At 62.8% G+C, this 20,734-nt stretch overlaps 1 protein-coding gene across 1 annotated transcript in view; it reads left to right on the forward strand.

Moving 5' to 3' along the window:
• Window positions 1-20,118, forward strand: part of INPPL1 (inositol polyphosphate phosphatase like 1) — a gene marked incomplete at its 3' end in the record, with an annotated part of 25,112 nt that extends 4,994 nt beyond the window's left edge. The window contains exons 2-24 of the mRNA XM_057402236.1: window positions 1,569-1,632; window positions 3,209-3,359; window positions 3,473-3,593; window positions 4,512-4,652; window positions 4,724-4,814; window positions 7,004-7,093; window positions 8,408-8,506; window positions 8,621-8,771; window positions 8,866-8,972; window positions 10,119-10,221; window positions 11,673-11,869; window positions 12,794-12,911; window positions 13,206-13,302; window positions 14,948-15,086; window positions 15,752-15,851; window positions 15,926-16,014; window positions 16,709-16,790; window positions 16,889-16,978; window positions 17,079-17,192; window positions 17,843-17,931; window positions 18,885-18,972; window positions 19,048-19,203; window positions 20,034-20,118. Of these exons, the coding sequence (XP_057258219.1) occupies window positions 1,569-1,632; window positions 3,209-3,359; window positions 3,473-3,593; window positions 4,512-4,652; window positions 4,724-4,814; window positions 7,004-7,093; window positions 8,408-8,506; window positions 8,621-8,771; window positions 8,866-8,972; window positions 10,119-10,221; window positions 11,673-11,869; window positions 12,794-12,911; window positions 13,206-13,302; window positions 14,948-15,086; window positions 15,752-15,851; window positions 15,926-16,014; window positions 16,709-16,790; window positions 16,889-16,978; window positions 17,079-17,192; window positions 17,843-17,931; window positions 18,885-18,972; window positions 19,048-19,203; window positions 20,034-20,118 (2,562 nt within the window). The remainder of the gene's footprint in view (window positions 1-1,568; window positions 1,633-3,208; window positions 3,360-3,472; window positions 3,594-4,511; window positions 4,653-4,723; window positions 4,815-7,003; window positions 7,094-8,407; window positions 8,507-8,620; window positions 8,772-8,865; window positions 8,973-10,118; window positions 10,222-11,672; window positions 11,870-12,793; window positions 12,912-13,205; window positions 13,303-14,947; window positions 15,087-15,751; window positions 15,852-15,925; window positions 16,015-16,708; window positions 16,791-16,888; window positions 16,979-17,078; window positions 17,193-17,842; window positions 17,932-18,884; window positions 18,973-19,047; window positions 19,204-20,033) is intronic.
• Window positions 20,119-20,734: the final 616 nt, after the last annotated feature.

The following is a 20,734-nucleotide window of genomic DNA, read 5'->3' on the forward strand; positions in this document are numbered from 1 at the left end:
CCATGCACCCCCCCATTGGGGCTCTGCCTATGGAGACACATGTCCCCCCCAGTTTGGGGGTCTCCGTACGGGCCCCATCACCCCCCAGTTTGAGGTCCTGCTATGGGCCCCCCCCTTGTCTCCCCCAATTTGGGGGCCGTGTATTAACCCTGTGTTGGGGTTCTCTATGTTCCCCTTATCACCCCTCCTTGCTGTTCCTGCTATGGGGACTCTTTGCCCACCTAATCTGGGGGTCCCAATGTGCCCCCCATCACCCTCCAGCTGGCTGCTCTGGGGACCCTGATGGTGCTCTAGGACTTGAGGATCTCTGTGTGTCCCCCCAGTCCCACCAGTTGTGGGGGTCCCATACGGAACCCCCCAACACCAGTTTGGGATCCCCCATGTTGCCCCCCCCGCCCCAGGCCTCCATTGACTTGGGCATCCCCAGATCCCACTGGGGGGTTCCCATATGGGCCTCCAAGATCCCCCTGGCTGGGTATTTTGGGGGGGGGGAGCAGAAATGGGGGGCTCTGCACTGTGGGGAGCAGGGGATATGTGGGGTGACAGGAAGGGACCTGGTACCATGGGGTGACATGAGGGGACCCGGCACTATGGGGAGCAGGGGACATGAAGGAGCTCAGCACTGTGGGGTGAAATGAGGGGACCTGTCCCTGTGGGGTGGCACTGGGGGAAGGCCTGGTGCCATGGGGATGGATGGCACTGGGGGACCCGGCACTGTGGGGTGGCACTGGGGGGAGGCCTGGCGCCATGAGGATGGATGGCACTGGGGGACCTGTCCCTGTGGGGTGGCACTGGGGGAGGCCTGGCGCCATGAGGATGGATGGCACTGGGGGACCTGTCCCTGTGGGGTGGCACTGGGGGAGGCCTGGCGCCATGAGGATGGATGGCACTGGGGGACCTGTCCCTGTGGGGTGGCACTGGGGGGAGGCCTGGTGCCATGGGGATGGATGGCACTGGGGGACCTGTCCCTGTGGGGTGGCACTGGGGGAGGCCTGGCGCCATGGGGATGGATGGCACTGGGTGACCTGTCCCTGTGGGGTGGCACTGGGGGAGGCCTGGCACCATGGGGATGGATGGCACTGGGTGACCTGTCCCTGTGGGGTGGCACTGGGGGAGGCCTGGCGCCTTGGGGATGGTTGGCACTGGGGGACCTGTCCCTGTGGGGTGGCACTGGGGGAGGCCTGGCGCCATGAGGATGGATGGCACTGGGGGACCTGGCACTGTGGGGAGTGAGTGGCATGAAGGGATCTGGCTTCCATTGGGACAGGAGTTGCTTCCTGCTGCTCCAGGCTCTGGACATGGGGGTCAATGGTGGGGGCAAGTTGGGGGTCACTCTGGGCCCCCAGCACCCATCCGGGACCCCCAGCATCCACCCCAGAGCCATTTTCCCATGGGATCCGCACTGAGACCCGGCAGCCCATAGGGAACGTGGCCCTGGAGCCCCTTGCGATGCTCATGGGGGCCCTATGGGTGAGGGGATCCAGCCCGATGGGTGCCCCCCATGGCTTGTGGGGTGCAGACGGGAGGACCCCCCCCCATCACCCCACTGATGCCCCCGTTGCCGGCAGGTTCCAGAAGCACGTGCACACGTACCGCATCCTGCCGGATGAGGAGGACTTCCTGGCCGTGCAGGTGGGGGTCACCCCCGGCCGGGACACGGGGGTGCAGCGCCCCTTACAGCCCGGGTGCCGGGCGGGGGTTCAGCGCTGAGGGTGCTGCCGGTGTTGGTGCCGGTGCCGGTGCCGGTGTTGGTGCCGGTGCCGGTGCCGGTGTTGGAGCCGGTGCTGGAGCCGGTGCCGGTGCTGGCGGCGGCCTCTCCTCGGCCGCGTCGCTCCGGCCCGCGGCGCCGCCGGGTGTTTATGGAGGAACAAAACGCTCTTTGTGCCGGAGGGAGCCGGAAGGAGCCGCTTCCAGGAGGGGGAGGCTCCGGGACCGTGCCTGTGCCTTGCCTGCACCCAGCACCCTGCCTGCACACAGCACACCCAGCACCCTGCCTGCACCCAGCACCCTGCCTGCACACAGCACCCTGCCTGCACACAGCACCCTGCCTGTACCCTGCCTGCACCCAGCTCCTTGCCTGCACCCAGCTCCCTGCCTGCACCCAGCACCCTGCCTGCACACAGCACCCTGCCTGCACACAGCACACTGCCTGTACCCATCACACTGCCTGCACACAGCACCCTGCCTGCACCCATCACACTGCCTGCACCCAGCACCCTGCCTGCACCCATCACACTGCCTGCACACAGCACCCTGCCTGCACCCAGCTCCTTGCCTGCACCCAGCTCCCTGCCTGCACCCAGCACCCTGCCTGCACCCAGCTCCTTGCCTGCACCCAGCACCCTGCCTGCACCCATCACACTGCCTGCACCCAGCACCCTGCCTGTACCCAGCTCCCTGCCTGCACACAGCACCCTGCCTGCACCCAGCACCCTGCCTGCCTGTACCCAGCACCCTGCCTGCACACAGCACACTGCCTGTACCCAGCACCCTGCCTGTACCCATCACACTGCCTGTACCTAATGCCCTGCCTGCACCCAGCACACTGCCTGTACCCAGTGCACTACCTGCACCCAGCACCCTGCCTGTACCCATCACACTGCCTGCACCCAGCACCCTGCCTGCACCCAGCACCCTGCCTGCACACAGCACACTGCCTGCACCCAGCACCCTGCCTGCCACCAGCACCCTACCTGTGCCCAGCACCCTGCCTGTACCCTGCCTGCACCCAGCACCCTGCCTGCACACAGCACCCTGCCTGCACACAGCACCCTGCCTGCACCCAGCACCCTGCCTGCACACAGCACCCTGCCTGCACCCAGCACCCTGCCTGCACCCATCACACTGCCTGCACCCAGCACCCTGCCTGCACCCAGCACCCTGCCTGCACCCAGCACCCTGCCTGCACCCAGCACCCTGCCTGCACCCTGTGTCCTGCCTGCACCCAGCACCCTGCCTGCACCCAGCACCCTGCCTGCACCCAGCACCCTGCCTGTGCCCGCTGCCTGTGCCCTGCACCCTGCCAGCACCCAGCAGAAGCTGCAGCCCCCCACCGGGCTCAGCGCCATGGGGCAGGCCCTCATCCTACATGGGGGGATGCCCCTGGATGGGACCTTGCAAGGGCTCTGGATGTCTCCAGGGGTGCCCCCCTCCTGGGGGGGGGGCTCCTTGTCCATGGGGGTGCCGCTCACGCCCCCGTGTCCCGCAGACGTCTCAGGGGGTGCCGGTGCGGCGGTTCCAGACGCTGGGCGAGCTGATCGCGCTGTACCTGCAGCCCAACCAGGGGCTCGTCTGCGCCCTGCTCTTCCCCGTCGAGCGCGACAAGGACCGCGACGCCGCCGAGGACCGGGACTACTCGGGTACGGGGTGGGGGGGGGCCCTGGGGACCCCATAGCCCCGCGGGGACCCCATAGGCTCTTGGGGACCCCATAGCCCCGCGGGGCTCTCCCTGACCCGCGCCGCCCCATTGCAGATGGGGACGATGAGAAACCCCCGCTGCCACCGCGCTGCGGCTCCAGCAGCGGCTGCAGCACCGCGGGGGGGCTCAGCCCGGCCGGCCCCGCAGCGGCCGTGCCCGATGGGGCAGCCGAGAGGTGAGGGCAGCAACACCGTGTCCGGTGTGGCCCCCCCTGCCCCCCCGATCCCTGCCCATCTCCTGCCCATCCCTGCCCATTCCTGCCCCATCTCATTCCCTCCCCATCCCATCCCATCCCATCACTACCCCCCTCCCATCCCTGCCCCCTCCCATCCCATCCCCATCCCCATCCCTGCTCCATCCCTACCCCTCCCATCCCATCCCACCCCATCCCATCCCCACCCCATCTCTGCCCCATCCCTGCTCCATCCCCTGCCCCCTCCCATCCCTGCCCCATCCCATCCCTACCCCAACCCTGCCCCATCCCCACCCCATCCCTGCCCCATCCCATCCCTGCCCCATCCCATCCCCACCCCACCCCCATCCCCACCCCTTCCCATCCCCATCCCATCCCCACCCCATCCCCACCCCATCCCCACCCCACCCCATCCCCACCCCACCCCCATCCCCACCCCATCCCTGTCCCACCCCATCCCCACCCCATCCCTGTCCCACCCCATCCCCATCCCTGTCCCACCCCATCCCCACCCCATCCCTGTCCCACCCCATCCCCACCCCATCCCCGCCCCACCCCATCCCCACCCCATCCCCATCCCCACCTCACCCCACCCCATCCCCGCCCCACCCCATCGACACCCCATCCCCACCCCATCCCCGCCCCACCCCATCCCCACCCCATCCCCGTCCCACCCCATCCCCACCCCATCCCCACCCCACCCCATCCCCATCCCATCCCCACCCCACCCCATCCCCACCCCATCCCCATCCCACCCCATCCCCACCCCACCCCATCCCCACCCCATCCCCATCCCACCCCATCCCCACCCCACCCCATCCCTGTCCCACCCCATCCCCACCCCATCCCCACCCCACCCCTCCCCTCCCCTCCCACTCTCTGCCTCCCTCCCTGCCGCAGCCCCAACGGTCCCTGCTCTCTGCCTCACGAGTACCTGCGGAGCGCTCAGTACTCGCTGGACCTGGCGGGGGTGCAGGGGGGGGCCACGTCCCTGCCGCACCTGAGCCGGGCGCTGGGCGCCTCCTGCCGGCGGCTGCACAGGTGGGTGCGGGCCGGGGGGGTCGGGGGGGGTCCGGAGGCTCGGCCCCCGCTGATCCCCCCCCCCCCCGCAGTGAGGTGGACAAGGTCCTGGCCGGGCTGGAGACCCTGGCCAAGGTGTTCGACCCCCAGAGCGCCCCCAGCGTGGGCAGGGCCCTGCAGCAGGTGAGGGGGGGTCAATGGGGGTGTCAATGGGGGTGTCAATGGGGGTGTAAATGGGGGCGTCAATGGGGGCATCAATGGGGGTGTCAGTGGGGGTGTCAGTGGGGGCATCAGTGGGGGTGTCAATGGGGGTGTCAATGGGGGTGTAAATGGGGGTGTAAATGGGGGTGTCAGTGGGGGTGTCAGTGGGGGCGTCAATGGGGGCATCAGTGGGGGTGTCAATGGGGGTGTCAATGGGGGTGTCACAGGGGGGTCCCCTATGGGGGTGTCAATGGGGGTTCCCTATGGGGGTCTCAATGGGGGTGTCACAGGGGGGTCCCCTATGGGGGTGTCAATGGGGGTGTCAATGGGGGCATGAGGCGGGCATCAATGGAGAAATCAATGGGGGCATCAATGGGTGTGTCAGTGGGGGCGTCAATGGGGGCGTCAATGGGGGTGTGGGGGGGCATCAATGGAGAAGTCAATGGGGGCATCAGTGCAGGCATCAATGGGGGTGTCAGTGGGGGCGTCAATGGGGTGTCAATGGGGGCTTCAATGAGGGCATCAGTGTGGGCATCAATGGGGGTGTCAGTGGGGGCGTGGGGCAGGCATCAATGGAGAAATCAATGGGGGCATCAGTGGGGGTGTCAGTAGGGGTATCAATGGGGGCGTCAATGGGGGTTTGGGGGGGCATCAATGGAGAAATCAATGGGGGCATCAGTGCGGGCATCAATGGGGGTGTCAGTGGGGGCATCAATGGGGTGTCAATGGGGGTGTGGGGGGGCATCAATGGAGAAGTCAATGGGGACATCAGTGCGGGCATCAATGGTGTCAGTGGGGGCATGGGGGGGGCATTGATGGGGGTGTCAGTGGGGGCATTGGGGCATCAATGGGGGCATGGGTGGGCATCAATGGAGAAGTCAATGGCCTCAATGGGGGCTTCAATGAGGGCATCAATGGGGGCTTCAATGAGGGCATCAATGGGGAAGTCAATGGGGGCATCAATGGGGGTGTCAATGGGGGGGCATCAGTGGAGAAGTCAATGGGGGCATCAGTGCAGGCACCAATGGGGGTGTCAGTGGGGGCATGGGGGCATCAGTGGGGGTGTCAATGGGGGCATGGGGGGGCATCAATGGAGAAGTCAATGGGGGCATCAGTGGGGGCTTCAATGGGGGCTTCAATGAGGGCGTCAATTGGGGTGTCAGTGGGGGCATCAATGGGGGTATCAATGGGACACCCCGGGGTGCCACTTGGCCGTTGAGGAGGCCATGGGATGTGGTGGGAACACACCGGGAATGCACTGGGAACACAATGGGAATGTGCTGGGGATGTGGTGGGATAATGGTGGGAATTCAGTGGGAGGACACACTGGGAATATGCTGGGGATGTTGTGGGAATGGGTGGGAGCATGGTGGGAAGGCACTGGAAATGTAGTGGAAACATGGTGGGAATGCCCTGAGAGCCATAATGGGAATGGGCTGGGGACATGGTGGGAATGCGATGGGAACATGGTAGGAATGTGGTGGGAAATTCAGTGGGAGCACACTGAGAACGTGCTGGGGACATGGTGAGAGCACACTGGGAATGTGGTGGGAACACACTGGGAACATGGTGGGAATGTGGTGGGAACACACTGGGAACGTGGTGGGGACGTGGTGGGAACACACTGGGAATGTGGTGGGAACATGGTGGGAACATACTGGGAATGTGGTGGGAACATGGTGGGAACACACTGGGAATGTGGTGGGAACACACTGGGAACGTGCTGGGAATGTGGTGGGACTGGTGAGAACGTTCTGGGAATGTGGGGGGAGCACACTGGGAACGTGCTGGGAATGTGGTGGGTCTGGTGAGAACGTTCTGGGAATGTGGGGGGAACACACTGGGAACGTGCTGGGAATGTGGTGGGACTGGTGAGAACGTTCTGGGAATGTGGGGGGAACACACTGGGAACGTGCTGGGAATGTGGTGGGACTGGTGAGAACGTTCTGGGAATGTGGGGGGAACATGATGGAAATTTGCTGGGAGCATACTGGGAATGTGGTGGGGGTCCCACCATCCACTATGGGTGGTGAGAAAGCCATGGAGAAACATCCATCCATGGGGGTGGTCCTGATGCTCTGAGGGAACTGGGGTGGATGTGGGGGGCTGGGGGTGGATGTGGGGGTCCGGAGTGGCCCTTGGGGTCCCATCCCGCTGTGGCCCGGTTGCAGCCCATGGGGCAGGGAGGGGAGCAGGAGCTGGAGACGCTGGTGCTGAAGCTGTCGGTGCTGAAGGATTTTCTCTCCAGCATCGAGAAGAAGGTGAATGGGGGGGTCCCAGCATGGGGGGAGATGGGTTGGGTCCTGGACCAGGTATGGCAGCAGCTGGGGCTGCAATGGGGGTGGTCCCGTGGTGAACGCTGGTGGATGTGATGATGGGTTGGCCATGGACCCCATGAGGATGGGTTGGTGGATGCGGTGCTCGGTGTTGGGTTGGCCATGGACCCCACAGGTGATGGGTTGATGGATGCGGTGATGGGTCGACCATAGACCCCATGGTGATGGGTTGGCCATGGACCCCATGGGTGATGGGTTGATGGATGCGGTGATGGGTTGACCATAGACCCCATGGTGATGGGTTGGCCATGGACCCCACGGGTGATGGGTTGATGGATGCGGTGATGGGTTGACCATAGACCCCATGGTGATTGGTTGATGGATGCGGTGATGGGTTGACCATAGACCCCATGGTGATGGGTTGATGGATGCGGTGATGGGTCGACCATAGACCCCATGGTGATGGGTTGGCCATGGACCCCACGGGTGATGGGTTGATGGATGCGGTGATGGGTTGACCATAGACCCCATGGTGATGGGTTGATGGATGCGGTGATGGGTTGACCATAGACCCCATGGTGATGGGTTGATGGATGCGGTGATGGGTTGACCATAGACCCCATGGTGATTGGTTGATGGATGCGGTGATGGGTTGACCATAGACCCCATGGTGATGGGTTGGTGGATGCGGTGATGGGTTGACCATAGACCCCATGGTGATGGGTTGTGGACGCGGTGCTCAGTGCTGGATTGACCATGGTGTGATGGTGATGATGATGATGGATTGACCATGGTGTGATGACGATGATGATGATTAATGAAGATGGTGATGTGAAGATTATGTGATGACGTTGATGATGATGATGATGATGATGTGATGATGGTGTGATGATGATTAATGAAGATGATGATGTGAAGATTATGTGATGACGTTGATGATGATGATGATGTGATGATGGTGTGATGATGATTAATGAAGATGATGATGTGAAGATTATGTGATGACGTTGATGATGATGATGATGATGATGATGATGTGATGATGGTGTGATGATGATTAATGAAGATGATGATGTGAAGATTATGTGATGACGTTGATGATGATGATGATGTGATGATGGTGTGATGATGATTAATGAAGATGATGATGTGAAGATTATGTGATGATGTGATGATGGTGTGATGATGATTAATGTTGATGATGATGACGATGGTGTGATGCCGATGCTGATGCTGATGGTGATGGCTGCTGCTGGTGATCATTGATGGCGGTGGTGGTGATGGTGGGGGCTCCCCCAGGCGCTGAAGGCCCTGCAGGAGATGAGCTCGGCCGCCCCCAGCACCCCCCCGCAGCCCCTGTCCCGCAAGGCCAAGAGCATCCCGGTGCAGACCTTCGAGGTGAGCCCCATCCCCACCGCGGCGCGGGACCTGGCTTGGGGTCAGCAGCGGCCGGATCCATCCAGCGCGGCACGGAGGGGCTCCCCCCCGCCGCAGCACCCGGTGTCCCCATAGGTGAAGCTGGACGTCACCCTGGGGGACCTGACCAAGATCGGGAAGTCCCAGAAGTACACCTTGAGCGTGGACGTGGAGGGGGGGAAGCTGGTGGTGCTCAAGAAGCAGAAGGACACGCAGGAGGACTGGAACACCTTCACCCACGACAAGAGTGAGGGGGGGCCCTTTGGTGCTGGGACGGCCTGGGGAGGGTCCTGGTGTCCCCGTGGGCCCGCGGCTCATCCCGGCTGCCGCCGCGCTCCCAGTCCGGCAGCTGATCAAATCCCAGCGCGTGCAGAACAAACTGGGCATCGTCTTCGAGAAGGAGAAGGACAAAACGCAGCGGAAGGACTTCGTGTTCGCCAGCGCCAGGGTGGGTCCCACTGGAGATGGGGGTCCACTGGAGATGGGGGTCCACTGGAGATGGGGGTCCACTGGAGATGGGGGTCCCATTGGAGATGGGGGTCCATTGGAGATGGGGGTCCACACTGGCGATGGGGGTCCATTGGAGATGGGGGTCCCACTGGAGATGGGGGTCCCATTGGAGATGGGGGTCCACTGGAGATGGGGGTCCACACTGGAGATGGGGGGTCCATTGGAGATGGGGGTCCCATTGGAGATGGGGGTCCACTGGAGATGGGGGTCCACACTGGAGATGGGGGGTCCATTGGAGATGGGGGTCCCACTGGAGATGGGGGTCCACTGGAGATGAGGGTCCACAGGAGATGGGGGTCCCACTGGAGATGGGGGTCCACTGGAGATGGGGGTCCCATTGGAGATGGGGGTCCATTGGAGATGGGGGTCCACACTGGCGATGGGGGTCCATTGGAGATGGGGGTCCCACTGGAGATGGGGGTCCCATTGGAGATGGGGGTCCACTGGAGATGGGGGTCCACACTGGAGATGGGGGGTCCATTGGAGATGGGGGTCCCATTGGAGATGGGGGTCCATTGGAGATGGGGGTCCCACTGGAGATGGGGGTCCATTGGAGATGGGGGTCCCACTGGAGATGGGGGTCCACACTGGAGATGGGGGTCCACTGGAGATGGGGGTCCCATTGGAGATGTGGGTTCCCATTATAGATGTGGGGTCCCCACTGGAGATGTGGGTTCCCATTGGAGATGTGGGGTCCCATTGGAGATGTGGGTTCCCACTGGAGATGTGGGTTCCCATTGGAGATGTGGGGTCCCCACTGGAGATGTGGGGTCCCATTGGAGATGTGGGGTCCCACTGGAGATGTGGGTTCCCATTGGAGATGTGGGGTCCCCACTGGAGATGTGGGGTCCCCACTGGAGATGTGGGTCCTGCTCAGAGATGGACGATCCCCTTTGGAGTCAGTGTTGCCCATTGGAGACAGGGAGGTCCCACTGGGGATGGAGGGGCAGGATTTAGCCCCTGGCTCCCCATGGGGACGGGTGCTGGTGCTGAGGGCTGTGCTCCCGTGGTCCCTGCCTGGCCCATGGGGTGCTGGGTTGGGGGGTGCTGGGGGCCCCCCACTGAGCCCCCCCGTGCCCCACAGAAGCGAGAGGCCTTCTGCCAGCTCCTGCAGCTGATGAAGAACCGCCATTCCCACCAGGATGAGCCCGACATGATCTCCATCTTCATCGGCACCTGGAACATGGGTGAGCGGGAACGGGCTGGGAACACACCGGGAATGTGCTGGGAACGGGGTGGGAATGTGGTAGGAGTGTGCTGGGAATGTGAGGGGAACACACCGGGAATGTGCTGGGAACGGGGTGGGAGCGTGCTGGGAACACACTGGGAATGTGGTGGGAATGGGGTGGGAATGTGGTGGGAACACACTGGGAATGTGGAGGGAACACACCGGGAATACGCTGGGAACGGGGTGGGAGCGTGCTGGGAACACACTGGGAATGGGGTGGGAATGTGGTGGGAGCGTGCTGGGAATGTGGTGGGAACACACTGGGAATGTGGAGGGAACACACCGGGAATGCTCTTGGAACATGGTGGGAATGCACTGGGAACATGGTGGGACCCTGCTGGGAATGTGGTGGGGGCATGGGAATGTACTGGGAATGCACTGGGAATGTGGCAGGAACATGGTGGGAATGTGGGAATGCACCGGGGATGTGGTGGGAACATGGGAATGTGCTGGGAATGTGCTAGGAACATGGGAATGCACTGGGAATGTGGCAGGAACATGGTGGGAATGTGGTGGGAACATGGGAATGTGATGGGAATGCAGTGGGAATGGGGTGGGAACATACTGGGAATGTGCTGGGAATGCACTGGGAATGGGGTGGGAACATGGGAATGCATTGGGAATGCAGTGGGAACGTGGTGGGAACATGGGAATGCACTGGGAATGCGCTGGGAACATGGGAATGCACTGGGAATGTGGCAGGAACATGGTGGGAATGTGGTGGGAACATGGGAATGCACTGGGAATGTGATGGGAATGCATTGGGAATGGGGTGGGAACATGGGAACACACTGGGAATGCAGTGGGAATGGGGTGGGAACACACTGGGAATGCATTGGGAATGGGGTGGGAACATGGGAACACACTGGGAATGCAGTGGGAATGGGGTGGGAACACACTGGGAATGCATTGGGAATGGGGTGGGAACATGGGAACACACTGGGAATGCATTGGGAATGGGGTGGGAACATGGGAACACACTGGGAATGCATTGGGAATGGGGTGGGAACATGGGAACACACTGGGAACGCAGTGGGAATGCAGTGGGAACACGGGAACACACTGGGAATGCATTGGGAATGCAGTGGGAATGGGGTGGGAACATGGGAACACACTGGGAATGCATTGGGAATGCGCTGGGAACACGGGAACACACTGGGAATGGGGTGGGAACATGGGAACACACTGGGAACACAGTGGGAATGGGGCGGGAACACGGGAACACACTGGGAATGCAGTGGGAATGCGCTGGGAACACGGGAACACACTGGGAATGGGGTGGGAATGTGTCAGGAGCACTGTGGGAACGTGCTGGGAACGCGCTGGGAGCGTGGGGTTGGAGGGGTCCCACGAGCTCCCGGAGCACCTTTGGGTGCATCCCCCCCCCCAACGAGCGCCCCCCTCCCGCAGGCAGCGTCCCCCCCCCCAAGAGCATCTCCTCGTGGGTGACGTCCAAGGGGCTGGGCAAGACCCTGGAGGAGGTGTCGGTGGCCCTGGCCCACGACATCTACGTGCTGGGCACGCAGGAGAACTCCCTGGGCGACAAGGAGTGGGTGGACTTCCTGCGCGCCGCGCTCAAGGACTGCACCGACCTCGAGTACCGCCCGGTGCGAGGGAGGGGACGGCGCCCGAGGGGTCAGCGGGTGCCGGGGGGGGGCTTGGAGGTCGCTGGAGTCATCGTGGGGCTGGGGGGTGCTGGCGGTGACAGGGATGCCGGGGGTCCTAAGGGTGCTGGGGGTCGCAGGGGTGTCAGTCCCATCACTGGGTGCTTTGGGGTGGCCGAGCGGTGCCCCAGGGACCAGCCCGTGGTGGGTGAAGGTGGCTGCAAGGAGCTACCCACGGTGGGGTGATGGTGGTGGTGGTGGCACTGGGGCCTGTTGGTGATACTGGAGAGTGTTGGTGATGGTGACACCCAGGGGATGTTGGTGATGGAGGCACCGGAGGGTGTTGGTGGTGGTGGCACCAGGGGGTGTTGGTGATGGTGACACCGGGGGTGTTGGTGATGGTGACACCGGGGGTGTTGGTGATGGTGGCACTGGATGGTGTCAGTGATGGTGGCACTGGCGGGTGTTGGTGACACTGGAAGGTGGTGGTGGTGGTGGTGGCACTGGGGGATGTTGGTGATGGAGGCACCGGAGGGTGTTGGTGATGGTGACTCCGGGGGTGTTGGTGATGGTGACACCAGGGGTGTTGGTGATGGTGACACCGAGGGGGTGTTGGTGATGGTGACACCGAGGGGTGTTGGTGATGGAGGCACCGGAGGGTGTTGGTGATGGAGGCACCAGAGGGTGTTGGTGATGGTGACTCCGGGGGTGTTGGTGATGGTGACACCAGGGGTGTTGGTGATGGTGACACCCAGGGGGTGTTGGTGATGGTGACACCGGCGGGTGTTGGTGATGGTGACACTGGGGGTGTTGGTGACACCGGGGGGTGTTGGTGATGGTGACACCGGGGGTGTTGGTGACGCCGGGGGGTGTTGGCGATGGTGACGCTGGGGGGTGTTGGCGATGGTGACCCCGGGGTTGCCACAGGTGGCGGTGCAGGCGCTGTGGAGCATCAAGGTGGTGGTGCTGGTGAAGCCGGAGCACGAGAACCGCATCAGCCACGTCAGCACCTCCAGCGTCAAGACCGGCATCGCCAACACCCTGGGTAGGGGGGGTGAATGGGGGTCATGGGGGGGTGAATGGGGCTCATGGGGGGTGAATGGGGATCATGGGGGGTGAATGGGGCTCATGGGGGGGTGAATGGGGCTCATGGGGGGTGAATGGGGATCATGGGGGGTGAATGGGGATCATGGGGGGTGAATGGGGATCATGGGGGGTGAATGGGGCTCATGGGGGGTCCTGCCCCAGGGGTGTCGCACAGGTGGGGCTGTGCCTGTGCACATCACGGGGGGGCCGTGCTCAGGCGCCGTCCTTGTGCCCCCCCCCCCGTGCCCCCCAGGGAACAAAGGCGCCGTGGGGGTCTCGTTCATGTTCAACGGCACCTCCCTGGGCTTCGTGAACTGTCACCTGACCTCGGGCAGCGAGAAGACGGCGCGGTGAGACCCACAGAGCACCCAGAACACCCATAGGGCACACAGAGAGCACCCAGAGCACCCACAGAACACCCAGAGCACCCATAGGGCACACAGAGAGCACCCATAGGGCACCCAGAGAGCACCCAGAGCACCACAGAGCACCCAGAGCACCCAGAGAACACCCAGAGGGCACCCAGAGGGCACCCACAGAGCACCCAGAGGGCACCCAGAGAGCACCCAGAGAGCACCCAGAGAGCACCCAGAGGGCACCCAGAGGGCACCCAGAGGGCACCCACAGAGCACCCAGAGCACCCAGAGGGCACCCACAGAGCACCCAGAGGGCACCCAGAGAGCACCCAGAGGGCACCCACAGAGCACCCAGAGCACCCACAGAGCACCCAGAGGGCACCCAGAGAGCACCCATAGGGCACACAGAGAGTACCCATAGGGCACCCAGAGAGTACCCATAGGGCACCCAGAGGGCACCCAGAGAGCACCCATAGGGCACACAGAGAGTACCCATAGGGCACACAGAGAGCACCCAGAGGGCACCCAGAGAGCACCCAGAGGGCACACAGAGAGCACCCATAGGGCACACAGAGAGTACCCATAGGGCACACAGAGAACACCCATAGCACCCAGAGAGCACCCATAGGGCACCCATAGAGCACCCATAGAGCACCCACAGAGCACCCCTAGGGCACACCGAGAGCACCCATACCACCCATAGAACACCTATAGGGCACCCATAGAACACCTATAGGGCACCCATAGAACACCCATAGGGCACCCATAGAGCACCCATGGAGCATCCACAGAGCATCTGTAGAGCACACAGACAGCATCCATAGAGCACCCATAGAGCACCTATAGAGCATCTATACAGCACCTATAGAGCACCCAGAGAGCACCCCCAGAGCTCTGGGTGGGTGCACCCATAGAGCACCCACAGAGCACCTATAGAGCACCCACAGAGCATCCATAGAGCACCCATAGAGCACCCACAGCAGCCATAGAGCACCTGTAACACCCACAGCACACATAGCACCCATAGCAGCCACCAGCATGTGAACAGCACCCCATGAACAGCACACAAATAGGAGCCAACAGCACCCAACTGCTTGCACTAGCACCCACCAGCACTGATCATCACCCACCAGCACTGAACATCACCCACCAGCACCCAATAGCACCCGTACATCACCCACCAGCACCCACCAGCACTGAACATCACCCACCAGCACTGAACATCACCCACCAGCACCCACCAGCACCGAACATCACCCACCAGCACCCAACTAGCACTGATAATCACCCACTAGCACCCAATAGCACCTGTACATCACCCACCAGCACCCATCAGCACTGAACATCACCCACCAGCACCCAACCAGCACCGAACAGCACCCAACAGCACCCAACAGCACTGATCATCACCCACCAGCACCGAACATCACCCACCACCACCCATAGAGGTCCCCCATCCCCACCACAGCACCCAGCAGCACCCAGCAGCACTGAACATCACCCCGCAGCCCCCATAGAGGACCCCCAGCCCCACCACATCACCCCGCAGCACCCATAGAGGACCCCCAGCAGCACCCATAGAGGACCCCCATCCCCAGCACAGCCCCCAGTGCGCTGACGGCGCCCCATCCCCGTCCAGGCGCAACCAGAACTACGTGGACATCCTGCGCCTGCTGTCGCTGGGGGACAAGCAGCTGAGCTCCTTCGACATCTCCCTGCGCTTCACCCACCTCTTCTGGTTCGGGGACCTCAACTACCGCCTGGACATGGACATCCAGGTGAGACCCCCATAACCACAACCACAGCCACAGCCACAGCCACAACCACAACCACAACCACAGCCACAGCCACAGCCACAACCACAGCCACAGCCACAGCCACAGCCACAACCACAACCACAACCACAACCACAGCCACAGCCACAACCACAACCACAGCCACAGCCACAGCCACAGCCACAGCCACAGCCACAGCCACAACCACAACCACAGCCACAGCCACAGCCACAGCCACAGCCACAGCCACACAGCCACAGCCACAGCCACAGCCACAGCCACAGCCACAGCCACAGCCACACACAGCCACAACCACAGCCACAGCCACAGCCACAGCCACAGCCACAGCCACAGCCACAGCCACAGCCACAGCCACAGCCACAACCACAACCACAACCACAACCACAGCCACAGCCACAGCCACAGCCACAGCCACAGCCACAGCCACAGCCACAGCCACAGCCACAGCCACAGCCACAACCACAACCACAACCACAACCACAACCACAACCACAGCCACAGCCACAGCCACAACCACAACCACAACCACAACCACAACCACAACCACAACCACAACCACAGCCACAGCCACAGCCACAACCACAACCACAACCACAACCACCCGTGCCCCCCGCACCCCGGCCGCTCACCCCCCAGCCCTCCCGCAGGAGATCCTCAACTACATCGGGCGCCGGGAGCTGGAGCCGCTGCTCCGCGTGGACCAGCTCAACCTGGAGAAGGAGAAGCACAAAGTGTTCCTGCGCTTCGGTGCGCCCCGCGCCCGCGGCCCCACGGCCCCGCGCCGGGCCCACGGCCGCCTGACCCCAACCCCGTCCCTGCAGGAGAGGAGGAGATCACCTTCCCCCCCTCGGACCGCTACGAGAGGGGCTCCAGGGACACCTACGTGTGGCACAAGCAGAAGCCCACGGGGGTGAGCGGTGATGGAGGGGATGGGGGAATGGTGGGGTTGGGGGCATGGAGGGGATGGGGGAATGGAGGGGGTGGGGATGGGGGAATGGAGGGGGTGGGGGAATGGAGGGGGTGGGGGAATGGAGGGGGTGGGGGAATGGAGGGGGTGGGGGCATGGAGGGGATGGGGGAATGGAGGGGGTGGGGGCATGGAGGGGATGGGGGAATGGAGGGGGTGGGGGCATGGAGGGGATGGGGGAATGGTGGGGATGGGGGCATGGAGGGGAGGGGGGAATGGAGGGGAGGTGGGAATGGAGGGGATGGGGGCATGGAGGGGAGGGGGCAATGGTGGGGATGGGGGCATGGAGGGGAGGGGGGAATGGAGGGGAGGGGGGAATGGAGGGGAGGTGGGAATGGAGGGGATGGGGGCATGGAGGGGAGGGGGGAATGGAGGGGAGGGGGGAATGGAGGGGAGGTGGGAATGGAGGGGATGGGGGCATGGAGGGGAGGGGGCAATGGTGGGGATGGGGGCATGGAGGGGATGGGGGCATGGAGGGGATGGGGGCATGGTGGGAGGGGGTCATGGTAGGATGGGGGCATGGAGGGAAGGGTTCATGGTTGGGTTTAGGGGGCTCATGTTGGGTTTGAGGGGCTCAGTGTGTGTATGTGGACCCCCAACCTCCCCCATTTACCCCCAGTGCTCTTCACCCCCCCCAGGTCCGTACCAACGTGCCCTCGTGGTGCGACCGCATCCTCTGGAAGTCCTACCCCGAGACCCACATCAACTGCAACGCCTATGGTGAGCAGTGGGAGCCTCGGACACCACGGGCACCCTGACCCCCCCATGGGCACCCTGACCCCCCACGGGCACCCTGACCCCCCACTGCTCGCCCTCAGGGTGCACCGATGACATTGTCACCAGTGACCACTCTCCCGTCTTCGCCTCCTTCGAGGTGGGGGTCACCTCCCAGTTTGTCTCCAAGAAAGGTGCCTGCTCCCCCCCGTCCCACCCCCGCCTGTCCCAGCCCTCCCTTGGCACGGTGTGGGGGGGCCCGGGGGGTCCCCCATGCTCTGTGTGCCCCTGCAGGGCTCTCCAAGTCCTCGGAGCAGGCGCACATCGAGTTCGAGAGCATCGAGGCCATCGTGAAGACTTCGAGCCGCACCAAGTTCTTCATCGAGTTCTACTCCACCTGCCTGGAAGGTGACGGGGTCCGGGGGGTGTTTGGGGTCCTGGGGGGTGTTTGGGGTCCCAAGGGGGTGTTTGGGGTCCCAGGGGGGGTGTTTGGGGTCCCAGGGGGGTGTTTGGGGTCCTGGGGGTGTTTGGGGTCCCAAGGGGGTGTTTGGGGTCCCAGGGGGGTGTTTGGGGTCCTGGGGGGTGTTTGGGGTCCCAAGGGGGTGTTTGGGGTCCCAGGGAGGTGTTTGGGCTCCCAGGGGGTGTTTGGGGTCCCAAGGGGGTGTTTGGGGTCCCGTGGGGTGTTTGGGGTCCCAAGGGGGTGTTTGGGGTCCTGGGGCGTGTTTGGGGTCCCGCGGGGTGTTTGGGGTCCTGGGGCGTGTTTGGGGTCCCGGGGGTGTTTGGGCTCCCAGGGGGGTGTTTGGGGTCCTGGGGGGTGTTTGGGGTCCTGGGGGCTGTTTGGGGTTCCGGGGGGGTGTTTGGGGTCCTGGGGGGTGTTTGGGGTCCTGGGGGCTGTTTGGGGTTCCGGGGGTGCTGTTTGGGGTCCCAGGGGGGTGTTTGGGGTTCCGGGGGTGCTGTTTGGGGTCCTGGGGGCTGTTTGGGGTCCCGGGGGTGCTGTTTGGGGTCCTGGGGGCTGTTTGGGGTCCCGGGGGTGCTGTTTGATGTCCCCATCGCCCCAGAGTTCAAGAAGAGCTTCGAGAACGATGCCCAGAGCAGCGACAACATCAACTTCCTCAAGGTGCAGTGGTCGTCCCGGCAGCTGCCCACGGTGAGGGGGGTTGAGGGGGGTACGAGCAGGGGGAGCCCCAGGTGCCAGCATCACATCACAGCCCATCACATCCCAACTCAGCCCATCACATCCCAACTCAGCCCATCACATCCCAACTCATCCCATCACATCCCAACTCAGCCCATCACATCCCAACTCATCCCATCACATCCCAACTCATCCCATCACATCCCAACTCATCCCATCACATCCCAACTCATCCTGTCACATCCCAACTCATCCCATCACACCCCATGTCATCCTATCTCATCCAGTCACATCCCACCACATCCCGTTACATCCTACCACATCCCACCACATCCTACCAATTCCCCACCACATCCCATGTCATCCTCTCATCCAGTCACATTCTATCATATCCCACCACATCCCATAACATCCCACCACATCCCATCACATCCTACCCCATCCCATCACATCCTACCACATCCCACCATATCCCATGTCATCCTATCTCATCTAGTCACATCCCATCACATCCTACCACATCCCCACTGTGTCCTATCATATCCCATCTCATCCCATCCGATCTCTATCCCATCCCATCCCATCTCTATCCCATCCCATCCCATCTCATCCCATCCCATTCCATCCCATCTCTATCCCATCCCATCTCTATCCCATCCCATCCCATATCATCCCATCCCATTCCATCCCATCTCTATCCCATCCCATCCCATATCTATCCCATCTCATCCCATCCCATCCCATCTCTATCCCGTCCCATCCCATCTCTATCCCATCCCATCTCTATCCCATCCCATCCCATCCCATCTCTATCCCATCCCATCTCTATCCCATCCCATCCCTATCCCATCCCATCGCATCTCTATCCCATCCCATCTCTATCCCATCCCATCCCATCTCTATCCCATCCCATCCCATCTCTATCCCATCCCATCCCATCCCATCTCACGCCCTCCACCCCGCAGCTGAAGCCCATCCTCTCGGACATCGAGTACCTTCAGGACCAGCACCTCCTGCTCACCGTCAAGTCCCTCGATGGGTACGAGTCCTACGGTGAGTGCCTCCATCCCGGCGGGGGGGGGTATTCCCATGGGATGCCGCTCACCCCCGTCCCGGCTGCCGTCCCAGGGGAGTGCGTGATCGCGCTCAAGTCCATGATCGGCAGCACGGCGCAGCAGTTCCTCACCTTCCTGTCGCACCGCGGCGAGGAGACCGGCAACATCCGCGGCTGCATGCGCGTGAGGGTGCCCGCCGAGCGCCTGGGCACCCGCGAGAGGCTCTACGGTGAGGGACACCCCCGGGGGAGGTGTGGGGTCCCCCGTGGGGATGATGGGGTCCTCCAAAGGGATCCTCCGTTGGGATGATGGGGTCCTCCACTGGGATGATGGGGTCCTCCAATGGGATCCTCCATTGGGATGATGGGGTCCTCCAAAGGGATCCTCCGTTGGGATGATGGGGTCCTCCAATGGGATGATGGGGTCCTCCATTGGGATGATGGGGTCCTCCAATGGGATGATGGGGTCCTCCAATGGGATCCTCCATTGGGATGATGGGGTCCTCCATTGGGATGATGGGGTCCTCCACTGGGATGATGGGGTCCTCCAAAGGGGTCCTCCATTGGGATCCCCCAAGGGGATGATGGGGTCCTCCAATGGGATGCTCCATTGGGATGATGGGGTCCTCCACTGGGATGATGGGGTCCTCCATTGGGATCCTCCACTGGGATGATGGAGTCCTCCATTGGGATCCAATGGGATGATGGGACCCTCCATTGGGATGTGTGGGATCCTGCACTGGGATGATGGGATCCTCCATTGGGATGATGGGATCCCCCAATTGGGATGATGGGATCCTCCATTGGGATGATGGGATCCTGCACTGGGATGTATGGGATCTCCCATTGGGATGATGGGATCCTGCACTGGGATGTATGGGATCTCCCATTGGGATGATGGGACCTTCCATTGGGATGTGTGGGATCTCCCATTGGGATGTATGGGATCCTCCATTGGGATGTGTGGGATCCTCCACTGGGATAATGGGACCCTCCATTGGGATGTATGGGACCCTCCATTGGGATGATGGGACCCTCCCGTGACCTCCTGCCCCGGCAGAGTGGATCAGCATCGACAAGGATGAGGCCGCCGCCAGCAAGGGGAAGGTGCCGCTGGGTGCCAGGGCCACCCAGGACTGTGCCAGGTATGGGCAGGGGGGCCGGGGGGGTTCAGGTACCCCCCGATCCCATGGGATCATGGGTGGTGCTGCGAGCATCCCTCTGGGATGTGGTGGGGATGGCCCCGGTGCTGACTGTGGCAGGGGTGGGGTTTCAGTGCCTTCAACACCCTGTGCTGGGGGTCCGAGCCCCATCCCCGTGCATCCAAACCCCATCCCGGTGCATCCAAACCCCAGCCCCGTGCATCCAAACCCCATCCCGGTGCATACAAACCCCATCCCAGTGCATCCAAACCCCATCCCGGTGCATCCAAACCCCATCCCGGTGCATACAAACCCCATCCCGGTGCATCCAAACCCCAGCCCCGTGCATCCAAACCCCATCCCGGTGCATCCAAACCCCAGCCCCGTGCATCCAAACCCCATCCCGGTGCATCCAAACCCCATCCCGGGGGTCTGAGCCCCATCCTGGTGCATCCAAACCCCATCCCAGTGCATCCAAACCCCATCCCAGTGCATCCAAACCCCATCCCGGGGGTCTGAGCCCCATCCTGGTGCATCCAAACCCCATCCCAGTGCATCCAAACCCCATCCCAGTGCATCCAAACCCCATCCCGGGGGTCTGAGCCCCATCTTGGTGCAT

This window comes from Pezoporus wallicus, unplaced genomic scaffold, assembly GCF_028554395.1.
Source record: "Pezoporus wallicus isolate ANWC-B61680 ecotype Strahan unplaced genomic scaffold, APGP_CSIRO_Pwel_v1 contig_14374, whole genome shotgun sequence".
Taxonomy (NCBI): Eukaryota; Metazoa; Chordata; class Aves; order Psittaciformes; family Psittacidae; genus Pezoporus; species Pezoporus wallicus.